We start from the raw sequence: 24,943 nt of genomic DNA, 5'->3' as shown, positions 1-24,943 counted from the left end.
ACCTCAATAACTTATTTTCTTAATGTACCTTTAAATTTCATTCATACAGTATTACCAAAAACTAAGGATACACTTAGATTATGAGATTAATTGCCACATATTGCATCAACAGTGAGCATTTTAGCATTAACAAATTACTTAACTCTTTTTTCCCACTCTTGTCTTGTAAGTTATAACATATTCCCTTTTATAGACATTGACATTCAAAAAACATATTTACAGAAAATAATTTTAAACACAATAGATGTATTATAACCATTAAGGTACTGGATGGCTTAAATAGCAAAATAATAAGTGCCACGCGTCACTAATGCTGAATGCTAAAAACACTGTTCTTAGCTGCTTTGCTAAGCAAGCTAGCTATTGGCTTTAGACATCTTTTATAAATATTAATGCAATGACACTGCAGTATACAGAAGTATGAAGATACAAACACAAAAAAGTAAGACAGGTGAAACAGTGTAGCAGGCACATGATTCACAAATATTTAGTTTGTTCAGATACTAGACATTAGAATTGAATGGCAGTACCCACACATTGTAATACTTAAAAATCATAATGTGGCAAAATACTTGTTCCAATGGCCTATACATTTCGGTGGAGGGCCTTAAAAGATTAAGGCTATTTATTACATAAACTGTTTCATTGTTTAATACTTTCAAAATTATATTTGTATAGACAGTATAGTTTTATTGACAGTTAGATCACATGGGCTGTTCTCTACATCCACTAACGCTATTTCTTCTAAATTCTAGCATTTTATTGGCCGATTATACTGACATGTTATGACAAAACCAACGCCACATAGGAATTCACGATGTGCTTTACGGCCATTTCTTTCGTAAACGTAATCAACGCAGCGAGTCCTTAAGTTGTTCACGTACTAAAAGAGGGGTGGGATCAATGCAGTAATGGCAATATGATGGCGATAGACTGTCAGCTGTGTATTCATAAATAAAACAAGAATATGTTGGATTTCAGTTTACAGGGAGTTGAATATCCTTAAGGGACTTTGTCCCTTTAGATTTTCAACAGCGTAGTTTCTTCAGTGGAAGGCTTGTCGTGAGGCTTGTCGCGGTCCACCAACACCGTCTAGGCCAGATACACAGGTAAGTCGCGAATCAAGTCGCTAACTCTAGCTAGCTGACGAGGGATTTAAAAAGTACAACATCAGCGAGTCTCGAAGAATTTGACAGTGTCGTCAACAGATGCAGAGTCTGCGATATGTGCACAGGGTGAAATAACAGAAAGCTTAACGTTGAAGTTCTGTTCATGGCTAACATAAACAAGGTTAGCTTCCTAGCGTATACGCGACATAAGTCAACCATAGCCCTAGTTCTTAGCTAGCTTGATCGCTAAATGAGCCTACCTGAACTAATGATGTCAAATAATTAAGCAAGTTGCACTGGCACATAGTTAGCCAGCCGACTTGACTAACTTGCCTAAGTCTGTGGCCCCGAATGTTCTATACGGTTGGTGCTGCCAATGTTATTTGACCTCGAGTTCCCATTCTCAGCTTCAAAGAACCAACTTTGTTTGCTTGGTAATATTAGCTAAGTTAACCCATTTTCATCCCCGTGTTATCGTAAGAGTCAAGACTAGCCAGCAAGTGGAAATAAATACAGCTAAGGTTAATGCTGACATTAACGTTTCGTCTTCGAGCATAAATCTCGTTTGCTCTATTACAAGTGAGAATTGTTTTGCTAGGCAAGTTAGCTAACGTTAGCTAGCTAGCTATGTTACAAACTTTTCTAGTGTTGTTGTCAGGTGTATGTGAGCTAAGATGATAATGATGTCGCCTTTCACTAACGTTACCTGTAAGTTATCCTAACGAGGTAACTGTCAACGCCATCTATGCAATTGTCAACAAGATATCTTAGCCAAAATGATAAAAATATATCGCTGTTCAGTACTGAACTCTACTTAGTAAACTTAACCAGGTGACGTTAACTGTTGACGCCACCTAGGTCCAGTGCAGCAGCGATCACGGCCAGAACAGTGAGATTAACGTTAAAATGCACACACAGTTTACATATGCATTTACAGCAATAGTCCTGTGGGAAAGTAATGTCCTGTCCAGTGCTATGACTAAAATATGATGTTATGGATAATAACATATTCAACATGCAACATAGAGAGTTCATATAAACCACTTAGCGTCGTGGATCATTGCCTCCGATCGAATGAAAATAATCTTTGTAGAATCTTAAATTGAGGATGGGTTATCCACTGTTCTCTAATGTTATAGCCTGTATGCTGTTTTGGAACCTTCCAGAAATTCTGGACCACACAGATGCCAGGCGATTGCTGACCCTTGACCCCAGGTATCCCCCCAGCCGCCCCATCCCAAGGCTGAGCTCTATGATTTGCGGAGAGACCATGTCTGGGGTGAACATCACCAGCGACCTCCTGCACAGGCAGATCAGGGTAAGCTGTGACCAACAGTGACCCAGTAAAGATGGGTGACACTGAAAGTGCAAACACAGAAGTGGTGCATTTTAATACCTTTTTGACTGTTTCAGGTTCAAGTCATCAGGCCTCTGAGTAGTGTTTGAAGAAGCGGTGTTGCCTAATAAATGCAATGATTCCTCCACAGGAAAAGAGGACGTTGGGCTTCCAGAGGCACTACCAAGTGACTGATCCACTCATCAAGAGACTGGGTCTAGAGGCAGAGCTGCAGGTAATGAAATGTGGACAGACCTGATATGAGATAATGGGCATCTGATTGGAGTGGCAGTTGCCAGCTGTTCTCTTTCTTGCAATACTGGAATAAAAAAAGTTCTCTAGGTCTCTAAAAAGTTCTTGCTGTGTGTGTATGTGTGTTTATGTCTCATCAGGGTCACTCTGGTTGTGTGAATTGCCTGGAATGGAATGAACAAGGAGAGTAAGTCCTACTGTATTCTTCCAATATATGCAATATGTTCTGAAAATGTATTTGATTTATTTTTTGGAGTTTGTGTCTTTTGTGTGAGGTGTCTCTTTCAGTGACTTTAAAGTCCTGTGCTTATTTTTTCCACATTGAAGAGGTGCCCATTTCAGTGAATCAGTTTACTGAGTAAGAAATAATTCTTGATGCACTCATCTTCTTTGCTTCAGTCTGTTAGCGTCTGGCTCTGATGACCAGCACGCCATAGTCTGGGATCCTTTCAGACACAAGAAGCTGATCACCATGCACACTGGCCATGCAGCTAACATCTTCTCTGTCAAGGTAACTATCCATCAGACGGGGCTGCCATGGTTACAGAGTCTCTTGGTTCCCTGGGACACTATTTAAACTATATAAGCTACTGATGAAGGAAATTATAAATATCTCTACTCTGCATGAATTCCATCTGGAAAGGAATTTATATTTCTATGCATGTCACCAGCCTCTCATTGTTATCTCAAGATGCCGACACGATGCATTGCAGCCATGTAGGAACGTGAGTAACATTTGCCGTGTGTGTCTCTGCCTGTGTATGTAGTTCCTGCCCCACTCTGGCGACCGCATCCTAATTACCGGCGCCGCAGACACCAAAGTGCACGTGCACGACCTGACTGCAAAGGAGACCACCCACATGTTCTCCGACCACACCAATCGCGTCAAGCGCATCGCCACGGCTCCCATGTGGCCCAACACCTTCTGGAGCGCAGCCGAGGACGGTGTCATCAGGTAACCTCTCGGTGACCTCTTTCTCTGTGACGTCACATGACCCACTCAGGAGACGTGCTGGACAGTTGAACTGTAAACATGCCTCCGGCTGTACTTCAATCATTCCCGAGCCACTCTCGCATCCCCTTGTCCTTCCCTGTCCCTGACACTAATGTCTCCCCAGGGGACGGCCTTCAGCAACCTTGGGACTTGGTGCGGGTTTGACGTGCTTCGCTAAGGCTTACTGATGAGGTGCAGATGTTTCACTGGCTGCGGGCTATGGTAGCCCATCAGGGGGCAGGCACAGGGGCTGGCAGTGACCGATGAGGGGAGGCTGTGCGTGGCCCAGCAGTTCCAAGGCAGTCCCTGAGATTGCCTGTCCACAGAAGCCTGCTCAGTGGTGTTTTACGCTTCATGTGTAGTGGACATATGGTCCTTCAGACAGAAATGCCTGTGTGAAAAAAAAGACTTTATCACCTGTAAATGATTCTCCACATATAAATAGTCACAGAGGTAGATTAAACCCCTTGATGACCGTTCTTATTCAGGTTTTTAGGATAGTACTGGTATCAAAGCAGTTGGGCTATTTAGGGAACAAGTTTGGGTTTTTGATCTTTGCACAGCCTTGTTACTAGAATCCTGAAGTATATTTTCTGTCCAAAGGTTAATCTTAGTACAAGATTATTCCATTGCTTTCAGTCCAAGATCTGCCTTAACCTAGTTTATCAAACCAGTCTAAAATGATGAGACTTGTTCAGATTGTTTTCTAAAAAAAACGAAACAATTATATTTTTATTTAAGTCACTCACCTTATTCCTCTCCTCTTCTCTCCTACAGGCAGTATGACTTGCGAGAGAGCAGCAAGCGTTCGGAAGTACTCATCGACCTGACGGAGTACTGCGGCCAGCTGGTAGAAGCCAAGTGCCTAGCGGTGAATCCTCGTGACAACAATTACCTGGCTGTAGGGGCCAATGGGCCCTTTGTAAGACTCTATGACATTCGGATGATTCACAATCACAGGTGAACGTCAGCACACAGTCAGAGCACCTCATTTTGATGTATGGAAACCGCATCAAATCGAAAGCCCATTTTTTCAAACCGTATTGAATGATGCCATTTTTGGATTGTTACACAATTAATATGGGTGTGGAAAAATGGGCTTGACCCCACATTACCCAACCATCTTTTGTCTCACCCCTGACCTTTCTCCCCCTCGTATGGCCTCTCAAAATACAGGAAGTCTATGACCCAGAACCCAACTGCTGGCGTGCATACGTTTTGTGATAGGCGGAAGCCTATTCCTGATGGAGCTGGGCAGTATTACGTTGCAGGTGAGACACCCTCACTTTCTATGAGGGAGTACCTGGCCAGTGTCATGCTCTGTGTTCAAACAGCATTTACTCTTTGAAGACAGAGGTTCATTGTTTTGTTCCTTAAGGTTTTTACTAGTGTTAGTGGAGTGTGAATGTGAAATTAGGCAAGGCAAGTTTATGTATGTAGCACATTTCATGCACTGAGGCAATTCAGTGTGCTTTACATAAATAAAAGCAAAAGGAACAAAGAAAGACAAAAAAAAAAGAACATCATTTAATTGCATTTTAACAGTTGGAAGATTAAGAAGAAAAGCTAAAGAACATAATGAATAAATAAAGGACAAAGTCCACGAAATAGATTTAAAACAGAATTAAAACATAATTAAAAGAACGTACCAAATACATAAAATAGATTAAAAAACATTGAGAAATTGAGAACAATTTCGTTCGGAACACAGAATAGGGAACCTTACAACAATAGCCTGAATAGTATCCAAAGTAGAATCCGTTAAAGAGCCGATAGCTGTTTTCAGACAAAGGCCCCAATCTGAGCCTATACTAGACCCTTAAAATAGGCCGCCAATCTTTTTCGGAACCCCAAATAGAGAACCACAGGGCAAATAGAGAGTGTGAATAGAGTCCATGGTATTATTAGTATTATCATTTATTGTGTACAGTAAAGCTCCACATACAGTAGAAAAAAAGGTTGTTTGTGTATTTGCTTTAATTAAGCTTGATGAAGCTGCTAGGCTGGGTTATGTGAGTCATCATAATGATCCTCTTTCTATGGTGCGTTTTTGTTTTTTTCCCCCACCGTTTGCAGGTCACCTTCCTGTGAAGCTGCCTGACTACAATAACCGTCTGAGGGTGTTGGTGGCTACTTATGTCACGTTCAGTCCTGACGGCACAGAGCTGTTGGTCAACATGGGAGGAGAACAGGTAAGCTAGCTCAGATAGAGGCACTAATCATCTTCTCTCTCTCTTTCAACTTTGAGCTCAGGCTATAGCCTGTTTGAAATATATAGTGTGTAGTAATGTATGTAAATTTATTTTCTATCATATGTATATGTTATGTATATGTATATCATCCATTTGAATTGAAATGTACCTGAAAGACTACTGTACCAGTAAAATACTTGGTTTGAGTTTTGGAGTGGGTGAACAGTACTCTGATGAAGTTCCAATGTGATGTTTGCAGGTCTACCTATTTGACCTGACGTTCAAACAGAGGCCGTACACTTACCTAATACCCAAAAAGTGCCAATCATCATCGGGTAGGATAACTTAGTAAAATGATGTGTTTGTGTGCGCGTGTGTATTTGTGTGACGGTTGATATTCTCTCTGCTCCACTCTGACGTCCTCTGCACGGTGTTAATTTAGGGTCACCTTTCAAAATGTCCCCACAGAGGTGCAGAACGGCAAGACTACCAACGGAGTCACCAATGGCATCCACCTGCCAGCAAGTCGTCTCCGCTTCTCTGACGGCAAGAACAGGTAACACCATTAACTGCTAGTAAGGCTTCAGAAAGGGACTTTTTAAAAAGCAATTGATTGTATTGTCCAAGTACCCTCTCAGTGGGTGAGAAGTTCATGTAAGATATGGATAATAACTTAATAAACAGTCAATACTAGGCATTTCATATGACACTTCAGAAATGAATTGCATTGCCCCCCTCTTAACCCCTACAAACCCCTAAAATAACTTCTCCCCTATCCTTGTGTCTGCCTCTCTCTTATTTTGTCTCTCTCTCTCTCTCTCTCTCTCTGACTCCCCTGTCTCTTCTTCCCGCTGTTCTCTCTGTAGTGGCTCTTTTGAGCTGCCCCCTCACCTGGAGCAGATAAAGCAGCAGGCAAACGACGCGTTCGCCCGTCAGCAGTGGACTCAGGCCATCCAGCTGTACAGCCTTGGCATCCATGAGGCCAGCCGCAACGCCATGCTCTACGGCAACCGCGCCGCAGCCTATATGAAGAGAAAGTGGTAAGCCACGGGTCTGTTCCAGGCAGGCGGTGATTAGGTTGTTAATTCTTATCTCATTCTGTGATTATGACTTTGTCTAAACAATTGCGCCTGCTGTTGGAGTATGATTTACAATATGCTTACTGCCTCAATGGATGTTGCCTAACGGACTGTGCATGTTTTGCGGAAGTCCAGTACATTCCTACGACTGGTATCATGGAAATTGTGGTGTTTCTAAAGCATTGAGTAATCATCACCACACAGCACATGATGAAATGTCAGTAGCCTGTCTATAGCTGTGACTCGTACTCGCAGTGTGCCCCGGGGCTTCCTCCACTGTGACCAGTGTCTCTAAGCAGCTCTCTGACCCATGTAGGGACGGAGACCACTACGACGCCCTGAGGGACTGCCTGAAGGCCCTGTCTCTGAATCCCAGCCACCTGAAGGCCCACTTCCGGTTGGCCCGCTGCCTCTTTGAGCTCAAGTATGTGGCCGAGGCCCTGGAGTGTCTGGATGACTTCAAAAGCAAGTTTCCAGAACAGGCGCATAGCAGTGCCTGTGACGCCCTAGACAAGGACATCAAAGCTGCGCTCTTCGCCAAGACAGATTCATGTAAGTTATCTACTGGGGCAGCTGTGGTCTGAATCAATGTGTTATCAAGCAATGCTTTGAATACAGTCCTCTAATAGTAGTCAAAGTCCTAACTTTCATATCTAAAGTTCCAATCTTTCAATTTTTGTTTATTTTTTTCTGCATGATTTTTCTGCATGAAAACGTACTGCATTTGAGAGTGTAGTTTTCCATTGCATCCATCTTGTTAGTTTTACTGTCCTTAGTTTTCATTAGTGTAGTCTGACCAGAACATGAATGCAAAAAGATGCTTTTCACAACAAAATCTACATGTTTCATATTTATTATATATTTGAAAATACAATGTATGTATTAATTTAATATGAATCAAGCGGAAGAGAAGAAAGGGAACAGCTCCATCCGTTTCCACAACTTCAGCCGGAAGGAGTCCATCCTGGAAGACGAGATCGTGCTCAGAGAGCGGAGCTTTGACTATAAGCACCGCTACTGCGGCCACTGCAACACCACCACTGACATCAAAGAGGCCAACTTCTTCGGCAGGTCAGTCTGATCCCTGGCCTGACGGCTTCAACCCCGTCTCATGCTGAAGGCTGACTTATTATTATGCATTTGTCTGTGTGCAGATCTATATGTGCAGTCTGACCGATACATGACGAAGTTGTGGGCTATTCTGTTGTTTTTTCTCTTATTTTTTCACACCATTTACAACGTGTGTGTGTGTGTGTGTCCCTACCCCTTCCAGTGAAGGGCAGTATATTGTGAGCGGCTCAGACGACGGCTCCTTCTTCATCTGGGAGAAGGAGACCACCAACCTGGTGCGTATCCTGCAGGGGGATGAGTCCATAGTGAACTGCCTGCAGCCCCACCCCAGCTGCTGTTTCCTGGCAACCAGTGGCATCGACCCAGTGGTGCGTCTGTGGAGCCCCAGGCCAGAGGTGCGCTTCAGATTCTCTCACACGGACTTCAGTTGAAGTTCACTACATTTTGTTGTTTGACGTTTTCATGTTTTTAACTTTCCTGCAGGATTGAAAAAAATGATTAGTCATCAATGTGCGGATTGTTTCGTGTCAAACTAATTAATGTTTATGTGTTTATCTTTGTCCCCAGTCGGAGCGGGAGAACGGGCGCGTGGTGGAGGACATGGACGGGGCGGCGCAGGCCAACCAGCGGCGCATGAACGCCGACCCTCTTGAGGTGATGCTGCTGAACATGGGCTACCGCATCACCGGCCTGAGCAGCCGCGGGCCCGAGGGCTCGGATGAGGAGGACAGCTCTGAGGGCCAGGTGCAGTGCCGGCCCAGCTAGGACTGGCGACCCAGGCAGCCCGACCACCACCACCACCACGACGCTGCACCGCGAGGGTTTCCCACAAAACCTACACTTGTACCCACAGCCAGCCCGTCACGCTCCTTACTCACCACTGGAGCGAGAGGGAATGCTAGCCAGCCGAGACGAGCAGCCGCCCAACACCACAGCCACTCAGACTTCCTGTCCCTCCCCATGCATCACCTCATGTTTACGCACATGTGCTTTGTGGGGGAAAAAAACAAACAAAACCTAAACAAAAATGCAAAGCAAATAGAAACAGTGAACTACCGCTGTAGATGTTGTGTGACCATTTTTGTTTTTGTTTTGTATTCAATATTATTCGCTCATGTGCACTCCCCCCAGCAGCCCCCTTTCTTAAATGAGGAAGGAGCAGAGTGGCTCCACCTAGCGCGGTGCAGTCTCACCCACACAAACATCCGCCTGGCCCATGTCCACCAACCACCGCCAACCCTGGGAGATGACGGTTGGAAACTTCCCTCAGGGTGGGGGGGGGGGGGGGGGTTGGGGTAAGGATCACCTGTGGGGGTGGGGATGTGGTGGCAAGGTGCGTGGTGCTGTCGGGTCAGCCTGCTGCTGCTCCATGCTGCTATCAGAGAGATCTCCCTATTTCCCCAGCAACGAGGTCACTCTATGGAGAGAACGCGCCTCTCAAGAGCCCTCCCTCTGTTCCCACAGCACTGTCAGATAGGACACTTTAGGCACCTGGCACACCCTCGCCTCTGTAGCAACACATTCACTAGACTAGGAATGTGCAGAGGTCCCGTCTCTCGTACTTTAATATTCTGATTGGCACTTGAGGGGATTGGCGGGTTCAAAGCTTTGTTCCAAAGTCAGTTTTCTTTAGTGTTGGTTGGGTCTTTGGTCAAAGGCACTTTGGTTGCTGTGTTTCATGGAGTTGAGGTGTGTGGCTCTATAACAGCAGGTGAAGAGGTCACACTTGGTGTGTTTTTTATTTCAGGCTGGGCATCGTCACATGATGTTGATGATGATGATGATGATGATTCTGTGGCTGGGAAGGACTATTAGGAAGAAGACAATGAGCCTAACTTAATTCAAATTAAATATTTGTAAAAGATTGCATATTATTTTTGTTTTGTCCTCCTTTGTTTTGTTTTTTAAAGTAAGAAAAAAGACAAAACGGTTCAGTGTTACCAGTAGTGTGAAACTTGGATTTTCATTTGTTTAGACAGTTGTGAAGTCTTGATGGAGTGAGAATGAGTGTCAGAGGGAAGAGCCTCTACCTGTTATAAAAAAACATTTCAATGCCCAGGATTCAGTGTTGCTACCTTTCCGTCTGTTGTCAACAAGTTTAACTGGAGTTTTGAGTGCTTCTCATGGATATGAAAACAGTGCAAGTACAAAGGTATGCAAAAAAAAATGTCTCATTTTTACAGGACTGATTTAAATCACTGACTGTTACCTTGTGGGAGGGCTTTCTTTTCATGAAGTAGAGTTAATGAAACTGATCAACTCTCCAAAAAGTGTCACAAAAAATGAAGAAAAAAAAACTGAGTAACTTGTGAAGTTTGGGAAAGAGCTTGTGAAAGAGATAATTCTGCCAGACTTGTTTTGTAGAAAGAAAAAAAAAACAATAAGGAGAAATTACAAAACTGACAGCTTTTTCCAGTCACAAGTACCACCTAAACAAAACAACTGCACAAACAGGGGGGAGAATTGTTTCCAGCATTCATGAGGTCCCGTTTCACCTCCGGTGCAGTTAACGGCCTCAAGTGATTTCAGGGGTGATTTATCTGGTTTTTTTTTTTTTTTTTGCTCTTTCAGACCTTTTTGTTAGAATTCAGTTGATCATCACTGTCTAACAATATGCAGGCAAGCTGTTTTGTGTGGAGGAGATTGTTACAGCTGTTGCTCATAACTAGTCAGTAGGGAGCTGGGAAGCTGACCTCTGACCCCCTAACAAACACTTTCTCCTCCAGCTCGGCAAAGCCCTAGATTTAGCAAGCAACAATGAAGACAAAATGGAAAAATCTGCTGAAATACGCACGTAGTCAAAACCAAGGCTTCCATCTGTATTTCTTTGATAAGATATCTCTTTGTTTTCTTGTTCAACTTTTCATTTCCTTTTGAGAATTGTCACTCAGTTTGCTGCAAGAGGGGCATAATAATAAAAGATATATTGTTGAACAGTAGGCTACCGTTGTGACTGTTGCATTTTCCTTATATGTTTATTTTTAAGAGAACAACATGAATGAGAGAGGTCACCCCAAAACTAGAATTACCGTTACCATCCTCAACCTTACAACTATACCAGAAGTAATCCCATGGTTTTTACGTCTCAATTTGTCTCAACAGGAAAGGAACCCAATTTGACATTCTTTTGGAAGGACATGCAAAGCATCCTGTTATTTTTCGTTGAAGTAGACCTATCCTTTTAAAAAAAATACAAGTCATGATCTCACTTCCTTGGCCTGAGATGAGTTGTCCTCTTAAATAAGTAGTGAAACATCTAAAGGTACCGCAGTGTGCAAGTTTTCGCTTCCTGCCCGCGCCTCCTCTCCGGTGGATGGATTACTTGTTCGTCAGCCCCGACATTCCCCTGCCTCCGCACATGATGAACTCGGTGTGCCCATATGGCTTGGTCTCCATTTCTCACCGGCCTTGCCCTTTTGCTGAATAGTTTGTTTCCGCCGCGTGTGTGATGCATTATCTGTCACCAGGGGTGGGGAGAGGAGCGTGTGGCGACCCACTCCGCTGGCCCACATACGACAGAGGACTAAATATTTCACTCTCTCCTAGCATGGGCTCCGTGGGCCTACACAGTGTGCAGGATTGCGCTCAGCACTATTATGACTGCTGGTAAATTGCCCCATATATGCATCGTGCTGGTCTGTTCCTACCTCCCCACCACACACACACACACACCACCGTCTCTGCCCTCTGTCCGTTCCCATTCCGGGGACTGGCGCTCTGCCCGGATCCTCCACCTGTGCCCCAGTTTCCATGCGCCTGTCGGGCGTTGTGGAACTGAGCCATGTTTCACCTAAACGTCAGCGATGATGAAGCAAGCAGCATGGAATCCCAGAACATGGCCAGTAGTACAACAAATAATAATAAAAATGGGGTACAAACACTGGCAGGTGGCGGTGGTGTCAGAACTGGCAAGCCAAAATGGGTCAGTGTTTTTGTCTAATCCGAATTAAAACGTCAGCAGCATACATTTGAATTAACGGTTAGGTAGTTAATGTTGCATTTAAATGTAGGCTACATGGTATTGTTTTAAATAGCCTATAATCTAGCCATCCTATTTTAACTCAAATTTTAAACTCTAAATTCATATTTGAAACTGAAATGTGCTATCTCAACCAAAAAGATAAGTAAAGTGAACTAAAGGTGTTTCTCTCAGTTGAGGTAATGTATTGGCCGTTCAATGGACAGACAACGATGGCTTACAAAAAAGAGGTTATGCAGCCACACTGTGTTTCTGTGTTGGACGTGATGATTTTGTTATTTAAAAGGGCAACAGAAGAACTATATGGAGAGATCACAAAAGCCCTCCTGTAGAAAAATGTCGGACTGAAACATAATGATAATCAAAACACTCACCAGATGGAATTCATAGCTGTAAGAAGATCCATACGTTATAAGGATTTGCAGTTGCGCAGTTGCGCCGAGCCCCTAGTTAAACGTGTTGCGTCATCAGTTGACAGATTGTGATGGCGGATGTGCCCGAAGTAGACGCCATGAAGAATTTCCATGGAGGTTTCGAGAAAATAGATAAAGAAATGAGCCGTTATCCGTATTGTATTGTTTGGACACCGATTCCTGTCCTAACGTGAGTAGCGAGTGTTGTTCGAGGTGAACCGGTAAATGTTGTTTCATGGAAACGCTTCATTAAGCATCACATACATGGAGTGTATGGCAATCAATAAATCGATTTCATAAACCCGTTTTGACGTCTTCAAGGTAGATATGCAGCGCTAGAAATAGAGATTACAGTGATCGAGCACAGAAAAGCACGCATAAAGTAATATGATCTACGTTGAACTCACTTTTTGGGCTAAGCTTCCCTAATAACTCTGCGTATAGCATAACTGACAGTAAATAGCATTCCATGAACGTTTGTTATCTGCTAACGTACAAGCAGTGGGACATCTAGGTGTCTGTGATGCGTTTGTCTTTGGTAGACTAAATATATGAATTCATCAAATAGTTATAGTGAGAAAGGATTAGCTAGTCTTATTTCATGTTTAGCCACAGATAAATTGGGGGAAAATGTAACCAGGTGTTCCAACTGGTTATCATGTTAACTGGTAGCCTGACAGATTTCGCTGTGATTATTGTCTGGAATGTGTTCGCAAAATGGATTGCTGGTCCACTCTGAGTGGCCTCCGATTAGCGAATTCAGAAATATCGTAATCCCTCTAATTGCAAGTCTCAAGAAGCACAGCTAATATTATAAGACGTGTTACAGACTTCAATATTTCAGTTCAATGTTTAAATGGTTTGGGAAAATCTTTTGATAACCAGTCAGATATGTAAACGTAACGCTGGCATTGGGGGAAATATAGGCTGCTTTTAATGTTGATTTGAAATGGTTTGGGAAAGCCAGATCCAGACTACCTAGTTTACAGCTGGCAGAGCGTGTGTCTACATTAGTGCTAACATCAGCCAACCAGCTAGCGGCTAAGGACTTTCACTTGTTGTGACTTATTAGTAGAGATGTTGATGAGTTTAAATAACACCAGTTACGTTAGTTAGCTAGTTATCATTTCATAGAAATTACACTTCTGTATTTAAAAAATGTCCTTAGTTTGTTTAGGAAGCTAGCAACCAGGCTGTACATTTTGACAGGTAGCTGAATGGGCTGAAATTATGTAATTTCTTCTCCAATTCAACTCACTGACAACTAACAGTTTTAGGCTCAGAATTGTCATAATCACTTGTGGATTATGAGAAATGGCTCCAAAAGACCCTTAAATACTCCGGAGAGAAAAGGTGGTGGTGTGATTGTAAATGGTCTAAGAAAATTGTGAAATCAGAGGACACATCTAAAATGAGAATTATTGTGTCTCCATTGCATCCTGGAGGGACCGACACGAAGACAGAGCAAGTAGAATGTGTAAATGTATTATTCATCTAGCGCAACGACATTGTTCTTCACTTCTTCGCTGGTGTTACCTCCCTCTGTTGCAGATGTGCACGACCACAGATTGGTCAATCCTATAAATCTTGTTCAAACTCAAATCTGATGCTCTGCTTTGTTGTTCAATATGTTCAAAATGTTTTGTGTCAGTGTCATTATTTATGGTTAGGATAGAGCCTACTGTCACTAAATCAGTTTCGCGTCTAAGACAGCTTACTGTCACCAAATCACATAGTCAGTTGTGATGACCTGTTACTCACAAAAGTTAACATAGGTGTAGCTGTTTCTTGGGAGCATAATACAACAAAAAGTTGTGAATTTGAATGATTTGCCATTTCAAAGCAGTAAGACATCAGGCCGGTAGTCCACACCTTTTCAAAGCAGGACTGAGTTTGAATCCCGCAGTGAATATTTTCATTACATTTACATAAAGTTATACTTTTTTGCAGGCATCAGTTATGCTGCAGTTTACGGGCACTGGCTGCAGACAATCTGACTGCTGAAACACTGACACAAAACATATTTGCCTTTATTGAACAACAAAGTGGGGCATCCGATTTGACTTTGAACTAGATTTATAGGATTTGACCAATCTGCGTTTGTGCACATCTGGAACAGAGGAAGACAACACCAGCAAAACAGTCAGTGGACATCACCAGTTAACATGATAACCAGTTAAACTGGAACCCAGGGACTCCCTCGCTGAGAACATCAGGTTAAAGTGCATGGCAAGTGCGAAAGACATGGAAAAGTTCCTACCCACATTTTTTGGTGGATAATATATTTGATTTGATTATTATAACATAATGTAGATGTGTTATGTGTCAGTGCTCTGAAGAGACTTTTTAGTGGTTCACCTTGACTGACCTGTTGTGTGTTGCTTGTGTAGGTGGTTCTTTCCTTTCATCGGTCACATGGGGATCTGCACATCCAGTGGGATTATTCGAGATTTTGCTGGACCATATTTTGTTTCTGTAAGTGCATAACCTGGTACACTGTAATGAGTTCCGACAGTGAGCTGATTATTACCAAAGGGAGAAATGTGATTTAATGTGTGTAAAATTGCTTTGTGGTATTATAATTGTCTCGTACCATTGCTGTTATGTGATTTTACAATTACGTTTCTTTTTTCTTTTTCTGTTTTTAGGAAGACAATATGGCCTTTGGGAGACCAACAAAGTACGTTACGCATCTTAGTGACATGAAGTAGAGAGTTGTCACTTGTTACATGAACAGTGCTGTACAGTTCAGGACAGTACATGACAGGACAAGAGGATACAATTTCTCGTGTGTGTGTTGTTTTTTTTCCGTACGGAACGTAGCGTGTGATTCTGAGATTTAGTCTTGTGTGTTTTTGTACTGTAGGTACTGGAAGCTGGATGTCACCAAGGTGTACAGTGGAAGCACCAATGCTTGGGACGTGGCAGTGCTCGATGCCTCTGAAGAATACAAACACAGAATGGTAGAGCCAAAGCATGCCTGTCTCCTCTGTATTCCCAGCAAAACAAGGCCTTTCTCCACAGATTAGCATAGTGAATGAAAACATGCTCCCCACTCTAAACTATAGCACAAGTTGATATTGTATAGTCAATAATGCAGAACATGCCTATTGTTTTACTGTGTATTTGAGTGCCCTTTTGCACAAGTACAATGAAGTGTACTATAACTACTCTAAGTAACTAACTGTAACAATTTTTTTGATACTCTATTCACAGCACAATCTGTGTTGCGACAACTGTCATTCCCATGTGGCCATGGCCCTCAATTTAATGCGCTATAACAACAGTTCCTCTTGGAACATGGTCAACCTCTGCTTGTTCACGCTCATCTACAGCAAACATGTCAGGTGAGTGTAAATGCTTGTCAGACATACACTTGACACTCACGTTTGTTGAATTTTTGCATTATGTTTTTAATGCTCACAACAGGTTGTAAGTCTTTATGATGATAAGCATTAGTGGTCTTAGATTGAGCCATCTGCAAGCTTAAGTGTGTTTGAAGCAAACAGTAGTGCATTTACCACCCTGGCTGGGTTTGTTTGACCAGAACACAGGAATCTTACTCGGATCCACACAAAAAAAGCAAACAAATATTGGTCTGAAAACATCCCTACTTATCTAAGCATTATATTTGGACACCAGACACATACACACAGTACTGGCAAATAGGGCAAAGATTGGAGATTCCAGGCTGATGTCAGAACAAGACAACTTCAAGTTCCACAGTGTATTGTTGTGACTGCTATGAGACCAGACATAGTGTTGAGTGTGAGCGCATTGTTTACTTTATTGAGTTAACAATACCCTTTGAAGATGCGATTAAGGAAGCAGGTGAAAGGTAGTGGAATGTGTCATAACGCATGGAGAGTATGGAGGGGGGTGGGTGTGACACCACACACCACAGTTGAGCCTTCTGTAGGTGACGTGAGCCTAATTCAACCATACACTGATGAAGGAAGCGGCCTGCTTGAAAACCTCAGTGACATGATCACAAAGGCAGCTTTGTTGTTGTATCCTGCTGCTTAGGTTCTATGGTTGGGCAATGTTGTTGTTGTGTTTAGCACGCTGCAGACATCGCCTGTTGTACTGTGAAGGAAGGCCTTTACAGATCCCGGGTGCAACATTCAACGCATGTTGTGACGGGCACCAGACAGTTGAGCATTGTTGTTGATTCCTGCTGCTCAGGATCTATGGTTGGCCTGTTGTTATCCATGGCGCTGGGCAGTGTTAACTTGGTTTGTTGAATATGAGTACTTGCATGTGATGGTGAGAGCATTGGCCACTGTAGGAAGTCCCCAACCAATAGCACAAGGAAATGATCATCTTTCCTGTGTATAACTGAGGGGAAAAAAACAACTTTGCACCCATCTGATTGAAATCATTAGATCACCGTTACCCACACACACACTCACACACACACAGACACCACACAATGAACAGGGTAGTCCCAGTCCTTGACTGTCTCGTTGCCACGTAAAACGTGCTTATTGCCGAGGAACTTGGTGCACCTGTCGCCTGCTCTGAGGAGAGCCGTCATCGCGGCTTTGTGCTGAGTCCACCAGCTGGCAGTGGGGAAGGGGAGAGAAGAGGGGGGTAGGATAGGCTGTCCTCTGGCTGAGAGGGGCACAGGCAATTAATCATTGGAGTGTGCTGGGTCCCCCTTGTGCTACGCACTTCACCCAGACTGTGTACTGGAGGTTTTGTGGGAGAGGACAGGATGACACGACGGAGAGGGGAGGGTGGCGTGTGGGGGTGTGCAGGCATGGAGGGGGACTTCTGCCATACCCATGGGATGTACCCCCCCCCCTCCCCTCACGGTGTCCTTGACTGCCAGTAGTGGCTGATAAATGTGTTTTGGTTTCAGCTGCAAAATATGTTATTTTGGCGCGCAGGGCAATGGATGGGGTTTGTTTTTATTTGCTGTTACAGTATAAGTCTGTCCCTCTGTTTTCCTCCTCCTCTGTTTCACTCTCTCTCTCTCTCTCTCTCTCTCTCCATCTCTTTACCCTTTCTCCATGTTTCTCCCTCTGTCCTTCAGCTTCGTGGGGTTCCTAAAGACTTGGCTGCCCTTCCTGATGCTGACCGGAGTGGTCGTCACCATCGCCCTGGCTTTCAACCTGCGATAACTGAGACGCAGGAAACAGGCGTGTGGACAGAAACACATGCATGAAGGAATTCAGGACTGCTTAAAAAAAAAAGCAAAGACACAGGACATCTACAGTTATAACAAACCGACAAGCAAAATGATCATTGATTGTGAATCCACACCTATGCTTCCATTTGTTGTCCTCTCTAAACTGGATGTCCTGCTGTAGACTGTATATTGATGACTGACTGTATGCCAGTCCTCTGTACCCTGGAGAACGCTACAGAGCGTTTCAGACATGGATGCGGATCACCCCAACTGTGTCCACACATCCACATGTGCTTGTTCAGGTTTGATAAACAGTGGGTTTCAGACAGCCAGAAATTCTGTAATCTATGTATTGTATTCACAAACCGGTTACAGCAAAATCTATGATACTTGGATAAATGCCAGCCCATATTTTCATATCTGAGCAAAAGCCCATTCTTCTTGGTGCACTCGTGACTGTCACCGGCTTCAGTTCTGAGTGTTTTAATTAATTGAAGATTCATGGCAGGTACTACAGGGACTTTTTAAAAAGATTGTATTTTGTTTATTCACGTTTTTTTACTGACTTGGTACGTAATTGATGCATGGATTGAAGGACTCATTGTACTCTGATGTTAATGCTATGCTGTATATAAAGATGAAAATAAATACAAACATGGTCTGTAAAATTAACTAATTCAACCAATTCAAAATATGATTTCAGAGGCTCATAATGAAGAATCGCAACGTTTTCGGCTGTTATGATCAGATTATCCATATACCTGTATTTGCAGCAGTGTCGTCTTTACGGACCCTGCCCCTTTAAGAGAGATGGCCCCTGGAGATTTGCACCACCTGTCCGTTATACTGGTTCTGTGCAGCAGAGCAATATTTCTAAACACTACACACACACCTGTGTGTTGTCTGAGCCACAGCATTGCACGGACTCGCTTTCCCTGCCTCTATCGCAAGGGCCGTGTTGTATACAGTCCCGTTACATTGGTAAACTGGTTAGAAGAAACGTGGGGACTACGTACATGAAATAAAGACACGGAGAAAGATACATTTTTGCTATAAAACTACTGGGAAACTAGTTTGTCAAGAGCTGGCGACCAAATCCACCGGAAAAGAACTGATTACGTACATTTGCATCAGTTCAATTGAGGCGAGAACAAACTATTCTTAACTTCGCAAAATGCGCAGGTGTGTAATCATTTTATCTGTGATCCTCGGGTCGTTCTCATGTTCCGCTGAGTGTCCGTCGGGTTGTCAGTGCTTCGAAGCCTCCAGAACAGTTCAGTGCGTGTCTCAGGATCTCCGGGTTGTGCCCGATGGCATCCCAGGATATACCACCCATTTATTCATTACAGGGAACTTGATTCCAAGAATTGGGTACGACTCTTTTCGAGGGCTGGAAAATGTTACCTCTTTGACTTTAAGCAACAATGGGTAAGTGCATAAAATGTAAATTTATTTTCCTGATAAAAACAGTCTGTGGGTTGTGTATGTTTTTATACTGATAAAGCCACAACAATATGTGTTCTCCAAGTTTCCAAGTTGTGTTGTGCTTTTGTGGTTTACTCATCTTTGTAGTAGGCTTGACTGCTTTGTGTAGCGCAACAGTGATACATAATTGTATGTCAGTGATGCACACTGAAAAGCAGCGTTCTTTTCCCTAGGATCACAGAAGTAGCATCCCATACGTTCTCCTCTCTGACCATGCTGCGCTTCCTGAACCTGAACGACAACCAGCTCGCCCTGATTCACCCTGAAGCTTTTATCGTGCCGGGCAGTCCTCTACAAGAGCTCAACCTCAGCAACTCTCTCTACAATCACAGTTCACTCACTGACCTCATTACTGCGTTCCGGTGGGGCGGCTTAGGGAGCCTCCGCCGCCTCGACCTCTCCAGGAATAGTCTGGCCCTGCTTCCCCCGACAATGTTCTCCCCTCTCCCTAACTTGAAACAGCTACGACTGGGCAACAACTCCCTCGTTGCCATCTACAACGGCACTTTCTCGGGCGTTGAGCTGCTGGAGGTGCTGGACCTGACCGGCAACCGCTTCACTGCGTTCAGCGACGAGGGGCTTCGCGAACTGGAGAGGCTCGACAGGGCTCGGCTGCTGCTGGGGAACAATCCATACCTGTGCGCCTGTGGGACGACGAACTTCACAAACTGGCTGAACAACTCGAAGGTCCGAGTGGGTGACCCAGAGAAGCTGCGCTGCGCCTCTCCTGGACAGCTGCGGAACGTCGCAGTGCAGGCTCTCGGCACGAAGGTCCTGGGCTGCGACTACTGGGACGGGACGGTGGTGGAAGAGGTGGACGACTTCGCCCTACAGACGTCCTACGTGTTCCTGGGGCTGGTCTGTGGATTTGTGGGTATGGTCTTTTGCTTCGTCCTCTACCTCAACCGCAAGGACATGAAGAAGTGGATCGTGGACATGCGAGACGGCTGTCAGGACATATTGGAGGGTTACCAGTATCGGTACGAGATCGACTCAGACCCAAGGATCAGGAACATTGACACCAATGGCAAACTAGAAAAAACGAACAATCTCGAAGCTGGTCGCCAGATACCCACCAAAACTTCTTTGTCAGAAATTCCCACTGATGTTGCAGTGTAGCCTGAGAAGCATGTTTGTGTTGACTACACAGCTACATATGATATTTCGAGTGCAGAAGACTGGCTCCAGTGCAGACCATTGAATTTTAGGACTGGTGAAATAGTTTCATTAGAAAATCTACTGATCTTCAAAGGATACTCAGAAACTACCATTTGATCAGTTACCAGCCACTGCACTGTGCATCCCCCTTTCATTCAGTCACAAACAGGACATTAGCAACACACCGAACTTGTTAAAAAAACTCAATATACACTCTACATACGCTGACTCTTCACACACTGCAAAGAATATCTAAAAATATCAAGCCCTCTCCTCTGCTTGGCATACTGTATTCTAACTCGTGTATTGTGCCCCTTCGCCCCCCTTGCCTGTGTGTTTCAATGCTTACCCCCCCCACGCCCCCTCACCCCAGCCCATTGTGTACTTGTCCTCATTTCCCAAATGGCTTGGTTCATATGGTGTAGGGTAGGCAGTATGATGAAGTCCTGAAGGGGGAGAAAATGGGACAGGAATTGAAGACTGTGGGGGTTCTGCAGAGCATAATGTAGAACCAGTTCTGGCTCCCTTTGCATGTGCATGCCTCCATCTGTAAGGCAATCCATATTTGCATGTGTTTAAGTGCTTTCTCTAAGAAGCGAGGCTCACAGAGGTACAGTGCGGAGCAGACAGACACTGTGTCCAGTTTCAGAGAGTATTAGCAGCTGGGACTGATTTGACCTGATGAGCCGTTGCATTACAAGCAAATCCAAAGCAAAAATTGCAGGACTGTTGTAATGCTGGGTTTTGTAAATAGAGAGAACATGGAATAAATAGTATAGCCTAGTATAAATTAGTTGGTGGAACTTGTCACAGATGGAAAACAAAGTACGCTTTTACTTTTCTCAGGTATATCTGTTGCTGATTGTTGCTGTTGTTTACATCGTCTATTTGAACACGTTCATATAATTTGCTCACTGGTGAGAATAAACTTTCTTCTGTGTTATTCTCAAATCTTACTGCTTCTCTTTATTTTCTGCACATACATACAGCTCATTGTGTTTTCAGAGAGGGCACTTCGACATGTCTCCCCCAATGCTTTAATTGTCTTGTAATGGGAACAAAGTTTTGGCCCCACAATGACATTGTTACAGGTTTTGTCATCATATAAATCCAGAGGCAGTGTCCATGGTTGGCCTCCCGCTTCTCTCACAAACACTGTTTGGAAGATTACTGAATGCCGCTAGTAATCCATACTGAATTGTGCCAGTCTGTTGGCACCCCCACTTTTCTTCTTTAGTTTCCCTGTAGAGCAACGTGCCCTTCAGTGGTTTTGTGTGGAGAGGGATGCCCCCTGGAATGCATTTGTTTCAACAAACATCTGCCTTTGACCTTGGGATTATCATAGCTTCATGCCCTGTCACTGCTGGACTACAGGAACAGCAATGTACAAAACATGACGTTCAACCTTTTTACTGAAAGGGAGTGGACGCACGTTAGGACAAATGTCCTCTACAAAGTACATACAGTATGTCCTTACAAAGCGAAATTGATGAAAGGTCAGCCTTCCTACAATAGACCCGTCTCAAACACAAGTCCACAGGAGAACCAAATGAGTACACCTTTGTAATGGTGTTTGAGAGCTGTGCGGGCGACACATTTTTCCCCTAAAATAAATTGGTGGATAACGTGGGGGCGACCTCTGCAAAGTCAGCACTAAAAATACATAAGTTGTTCAACTCAAACAACCCATCGGAATTCACACCCCTTACTCTTGGTTCCGTATCTCGGGAAGGAGAGGAGACTGGGTACAGTTGTAACACTTTTCACTTTGCCTTGTTTCTTTCCTTGTTGCAAAATATGCTTTCATTTTAACCTATATGCAACATACACCTCTCGTCTCTATATTTACTTCTCTAATTCAAGCATGTGCTTTACTTTTTCTATAGTTTTTATCTCAACACAAGGGCGGAGTGGGACCACTCCTGTGAATGATGTGTTCCAATCAGAGTCTCGTCAGCAAATGAGAATGAGACTCACACTAATGAGCAGGGGTTGGAGGAGGGCCGCCCATTTTATGACGTAGATAAGTCCCAAACGGTCAACTCTACATCAGCATCGCCTTTGCAGGGTTCAGGATGATTTTAAACAGCAGATGGCATATAATCAACCCATGTGTTGATTTTTTTTAATAAAATTGTGAATTTTGTCAATATTAACACCAGCACTAGCTTCATCACAGTACAGTCATTTTATTTAGTTTCTGCTCAGAAAAAACACATTTCAGGGTGCAGTTACACTTTAAAAGTTGCACATTTGACCCATTAAATGACTTTTAACTTTTGACTTGAGACACAAGCTGAAATTTTGCAAAATTTTTGTTTTATGGCATTAGGTTGAACCCAAGATGAGAAATTAAGCAACTGTCCCCTTGTTACAACTGTACCCAGTCTCCTTATTGCCCTTGTGTCATGAATCACATGTCAAATAAATGGCAGGACTAGCCCTTTCTAATGATGCTGGTCTGCTGTGCAACAAACTGCTGTGAAGTAATACAGTTTTGAAATGACAAGAAATTTCAGCCGTCATAAATTGCTTCCATCTCTGCATTAGGGTTCTAAGAGTTGATAGACGCTGAATTGTGGGTAATTTTGTTGTTTTTTGCCCTCCATGCTACCTTGCAACTCTTCTTTTGCAGAACCATTTCTGTTTTTTCCAGTTTTTTAAAGTGTTATAGTCATGAGCAAGCAACAGATCTAAAAAGCTGAGCGTCATTTGAATTGTACCCAAGGCCAGGAATCTACAGTAAACATCTGTGTGGAATCCCTTTGACTGTTTCCCTTGGTACGTATCTCACCGTTTTATTCATTTTCCAATAGACGTATACATTTTTCTCCCCTTGATTTCAAGTAGGCTTGGTCAGGTTAAAAAACAAACACATATTCCTCCTTTGCAGTGCTTTCTTTATCAGCTATCACTGCATGTCATGTGTGTCAACACAATAGTTGACCCCCCTCCTCTCAACAAACACTCTTTGTCATCCTCTCTGTCTACACTGTGCCACTGCAGGCGCCAGACCAATGTTAGTCCACGCCTCAAATCAAGAAGACACTGGGTGGAAGGCATTGAGAGAGCTATGAATCTTTGCATTATGGGATTGCAGATTTTTTTTCTCTCGTCTAAACAGAAAGGTTTGATGATTTCCAATGGAGCTTTATCCTGATGGAGAATAATCGTCACAGATCATACACAGGAATAACCTATATTACCTAGCAAAACAATAGTTACTGGGCATGAAATGCCAGTTCTACAAATACATGTAAACTCTCAAACGGTTTTGCTAGTGCCATTGTAGTAGGTAGCATCAACCTGAAAAAAAAGACTTATCAATCCCGCCCGGCCAATCAGGCAATGGAACCTGCCATATATAAAGCAACTCGTCCGACAATCAGCTCTCACAATGAGTACTAATTCAGCACCCTGCAGGGCCTAAAGCACAGACCAACCACTGATTGGCCAGACGAAACATGAGGGTCCCGAACAGTCAGTATGCACAAGCAGACCAACAAACAGAGAGAAGAGAAGAGAATGAACACAGGGAGGTGTGCGCACCTCAAATCTGCACATGCACTCAGTGCTCAAACACAGAGGAGAGACACGCACCTGCCACCGCAGTCCCACGCTGGAGGAGGACCTCATGAGTGTGTTACAGATGTGACAGCAGGCTCCGACGAGGGTAGTGATCAGACGGGGCCCTGGCTCACAGAGAGCTTTTCACAGTGCATTTCGGGCTTGTGCACAGACGCCGTGCAGCTCTCACGCCCTGAATAGTGTCAATGGTCGCTCCACATAGATCACCGATTTATGACCTGCACCGTTCAGGCGACAGCACCTATCACAGTTGCTGAGAATACTGTGTCTCCGGCTGCCATGGAGAGGCAGGGGCCTAGTGACATCACCCAGGGCTGTGAAATACAAAGTGGCATCACGTGATCCATGTTGTTGTTCATGGCATCACGTGATCCAGTCGGAGCATGCGCTGCAACTTTCGAAAGATAATGCCAGGGAGACGGCAGGTATCATCTCAATCTGTGTGAAATATGTTTTCACGAATATTTGCTTTTAAGGGTTGAGTATTTTTCACGAGTGCTGAATAAAAAGATTTTGTGGGGTTTTCATTATCGGGTGAGTCACCCTTACATAGGGCAGGTGCAATCTATGTAATTTATGTTCTCCCTATGTGTATATGTTCTCCCTATGTGTATGTATATGTGATTTATGTATGTATGTCGGTGAGTTGTATAAGTGTATAAGTGTATTTGTGTATGTGTATAAGCTACTGGATGACCTAAATTTCCCTCGGGATTAATAAAGTATCCATCTATCTATCTATCTATCTATCTATCACCTGACTGGCCGGGGTTGATATGTCTTTTGTTCAGGGGGACGCTGCCTACAACCGATGGGAATGGCACCAACAAAGCCCTAAGAGGGGGGAGCCTATATTCATACATATTCATATATTCATATGTTCATGAACAAGATTTCATTATTTTCAAAGATAATGCTTTTTTTTATGATTGCTCCTTTAAACTTATAACAAGGGATAATGATGTCTGAAAATGCATCTGTCAATACAGTTGTTTAAAATGATTAGGCAATGAAAAGCACTCTGCAGTAGGATTATATTGTGGTAAATTCAATGTTTTGAAACTAATTTGCAATCCAACGGATCAGAAGTGGGATTTGCAAGTGCCAACCCAACCATCCACTCATATCCGTTTACATATGTGACGTCACTGCT

The 24,943-nt window shown here is 43.6% G+C and overlaps 3 protein-coding genes and 1 long non-coding RNA gene across 5 annotated transcripts; 3 read left to right on the top strand and 1 right to left on the bottom strand.

Annotated features, from left to right (window-relative positions):
• The first annotated feature begins 867 nt into the window (after nt 1–867).
• Nucleotides 868–10,972, top strand: wdtc1 (WD and tetratricopeptide repeats 1). Of its 2 annotated transcripts, none has more exons than XM_012838768.3 (16): nt 868–1,109; nt 2,276–2,427; nt 2,597–2,680; nt 2,838–2,884; nt 3,097–3,208; nt 3,465–3,652; nt 4,469–4,651; nt 4,868–4,962; nt 5,768–5,883; nt 6,143–6,218; nt 6,352–6,439; nt 6,750–6,923; nt 7,279–7,514; nt 7,865–8,033; nt 8,236–8,428; nt 8,601–10,972. In XM_012838768.3, the coding sequence occupies exons 2-16, from the start codon at nt 2,362–2,364 to the stop codon at nt 8,796–8,798; spliced, it is 2,025 nt and encodes a 674-aa protein (XP_012694222.1). In that variant the 5' UTR covers nt 868–1,109; nt 2,276–2,361; the 3' UTR covers nt 8,799–10,972. The 2 variants fall into 2 exon arrangements, with proteins under 2 accessions (XP_012694222.1, XP_031431619.1); XM_031575759.2 differs by lacking the exon at nt 868–1,109 and adding an exon at nt 1,132–1,290.
• LOC116222305 lies at nt 7,948–12,468 on the bottom strand. Its single transcript, XR_004164588.2, has 2 exons — nt 12,387–12,468; nt 7,948–8,510 (listed from the first exon to the last, which is right to left on the bottom strand). It is a non-coding gene; the product is annotated as an uncharacterized LOC116222305 (long non-coding RNA).
• tmem222a (transmembrane protein 222a) lies at nt 12,467–18,231 on the top strand. The gene is made up of 6 exons (XM_012838737.3): nt 12,467–12,615; nt 14,816–14,900; nt 15,074–15,105; nt 15,292–15,388; nt 15,642–15,772; nt 17,464–18,231. The coding sequence occupies exons 1-6, from the start codon at nt 12,497–12,499 to the stop codon at nt 17,549–17,551; spliced, it is 552 nt and encodes a 183-aa protein (XP_012694191.1). The 5' UTR covers nt 12,467–12,496; the 3' UTR covers nt 17,552–18,231.
• A 105-nt stretch (nt 18,232–18,336) lies between these two features.
• tpbgl (trophoblast glycoprotein-like) lies at nt 18,337–21,153 on the top strand. Its single transcript, XM_012838695.3, has 2 exons — nt 18,337–18,987; nt 19,218–21,153. Exons 1-2 carry the CDS (start codon nt 18,734–18,736, stop codon nt 20,161–20,163), a joined length of 1,200 nt encoding a protein of 399 aa, XP_012694149.1. The 5' UTR covers nt 18,337–18,733; the 3' UTR covers nt 20,164–21,153.
• Nucleotides 21,154–24,943: the final 3,790 nt, after the last annotated feature.

Source organism: Clupea harengus, chromosome 11, assembly GCF_900700415.2.
Source record: "Clupea harengus chromosome 11, Ch_v2.0.2, whole genome shotgun sequence".
NCBI classification, from domain to species: Eukaryota; Metazoa; Chordata; class Actinopteri; order Clupeiformes; family Clupeidae; genus Clupea; species Clupea harengus.
Note: the sequence above shows the minus strand (reverse complement) of the source record. Positions and strands in the feature narration are given on the sequence as shown.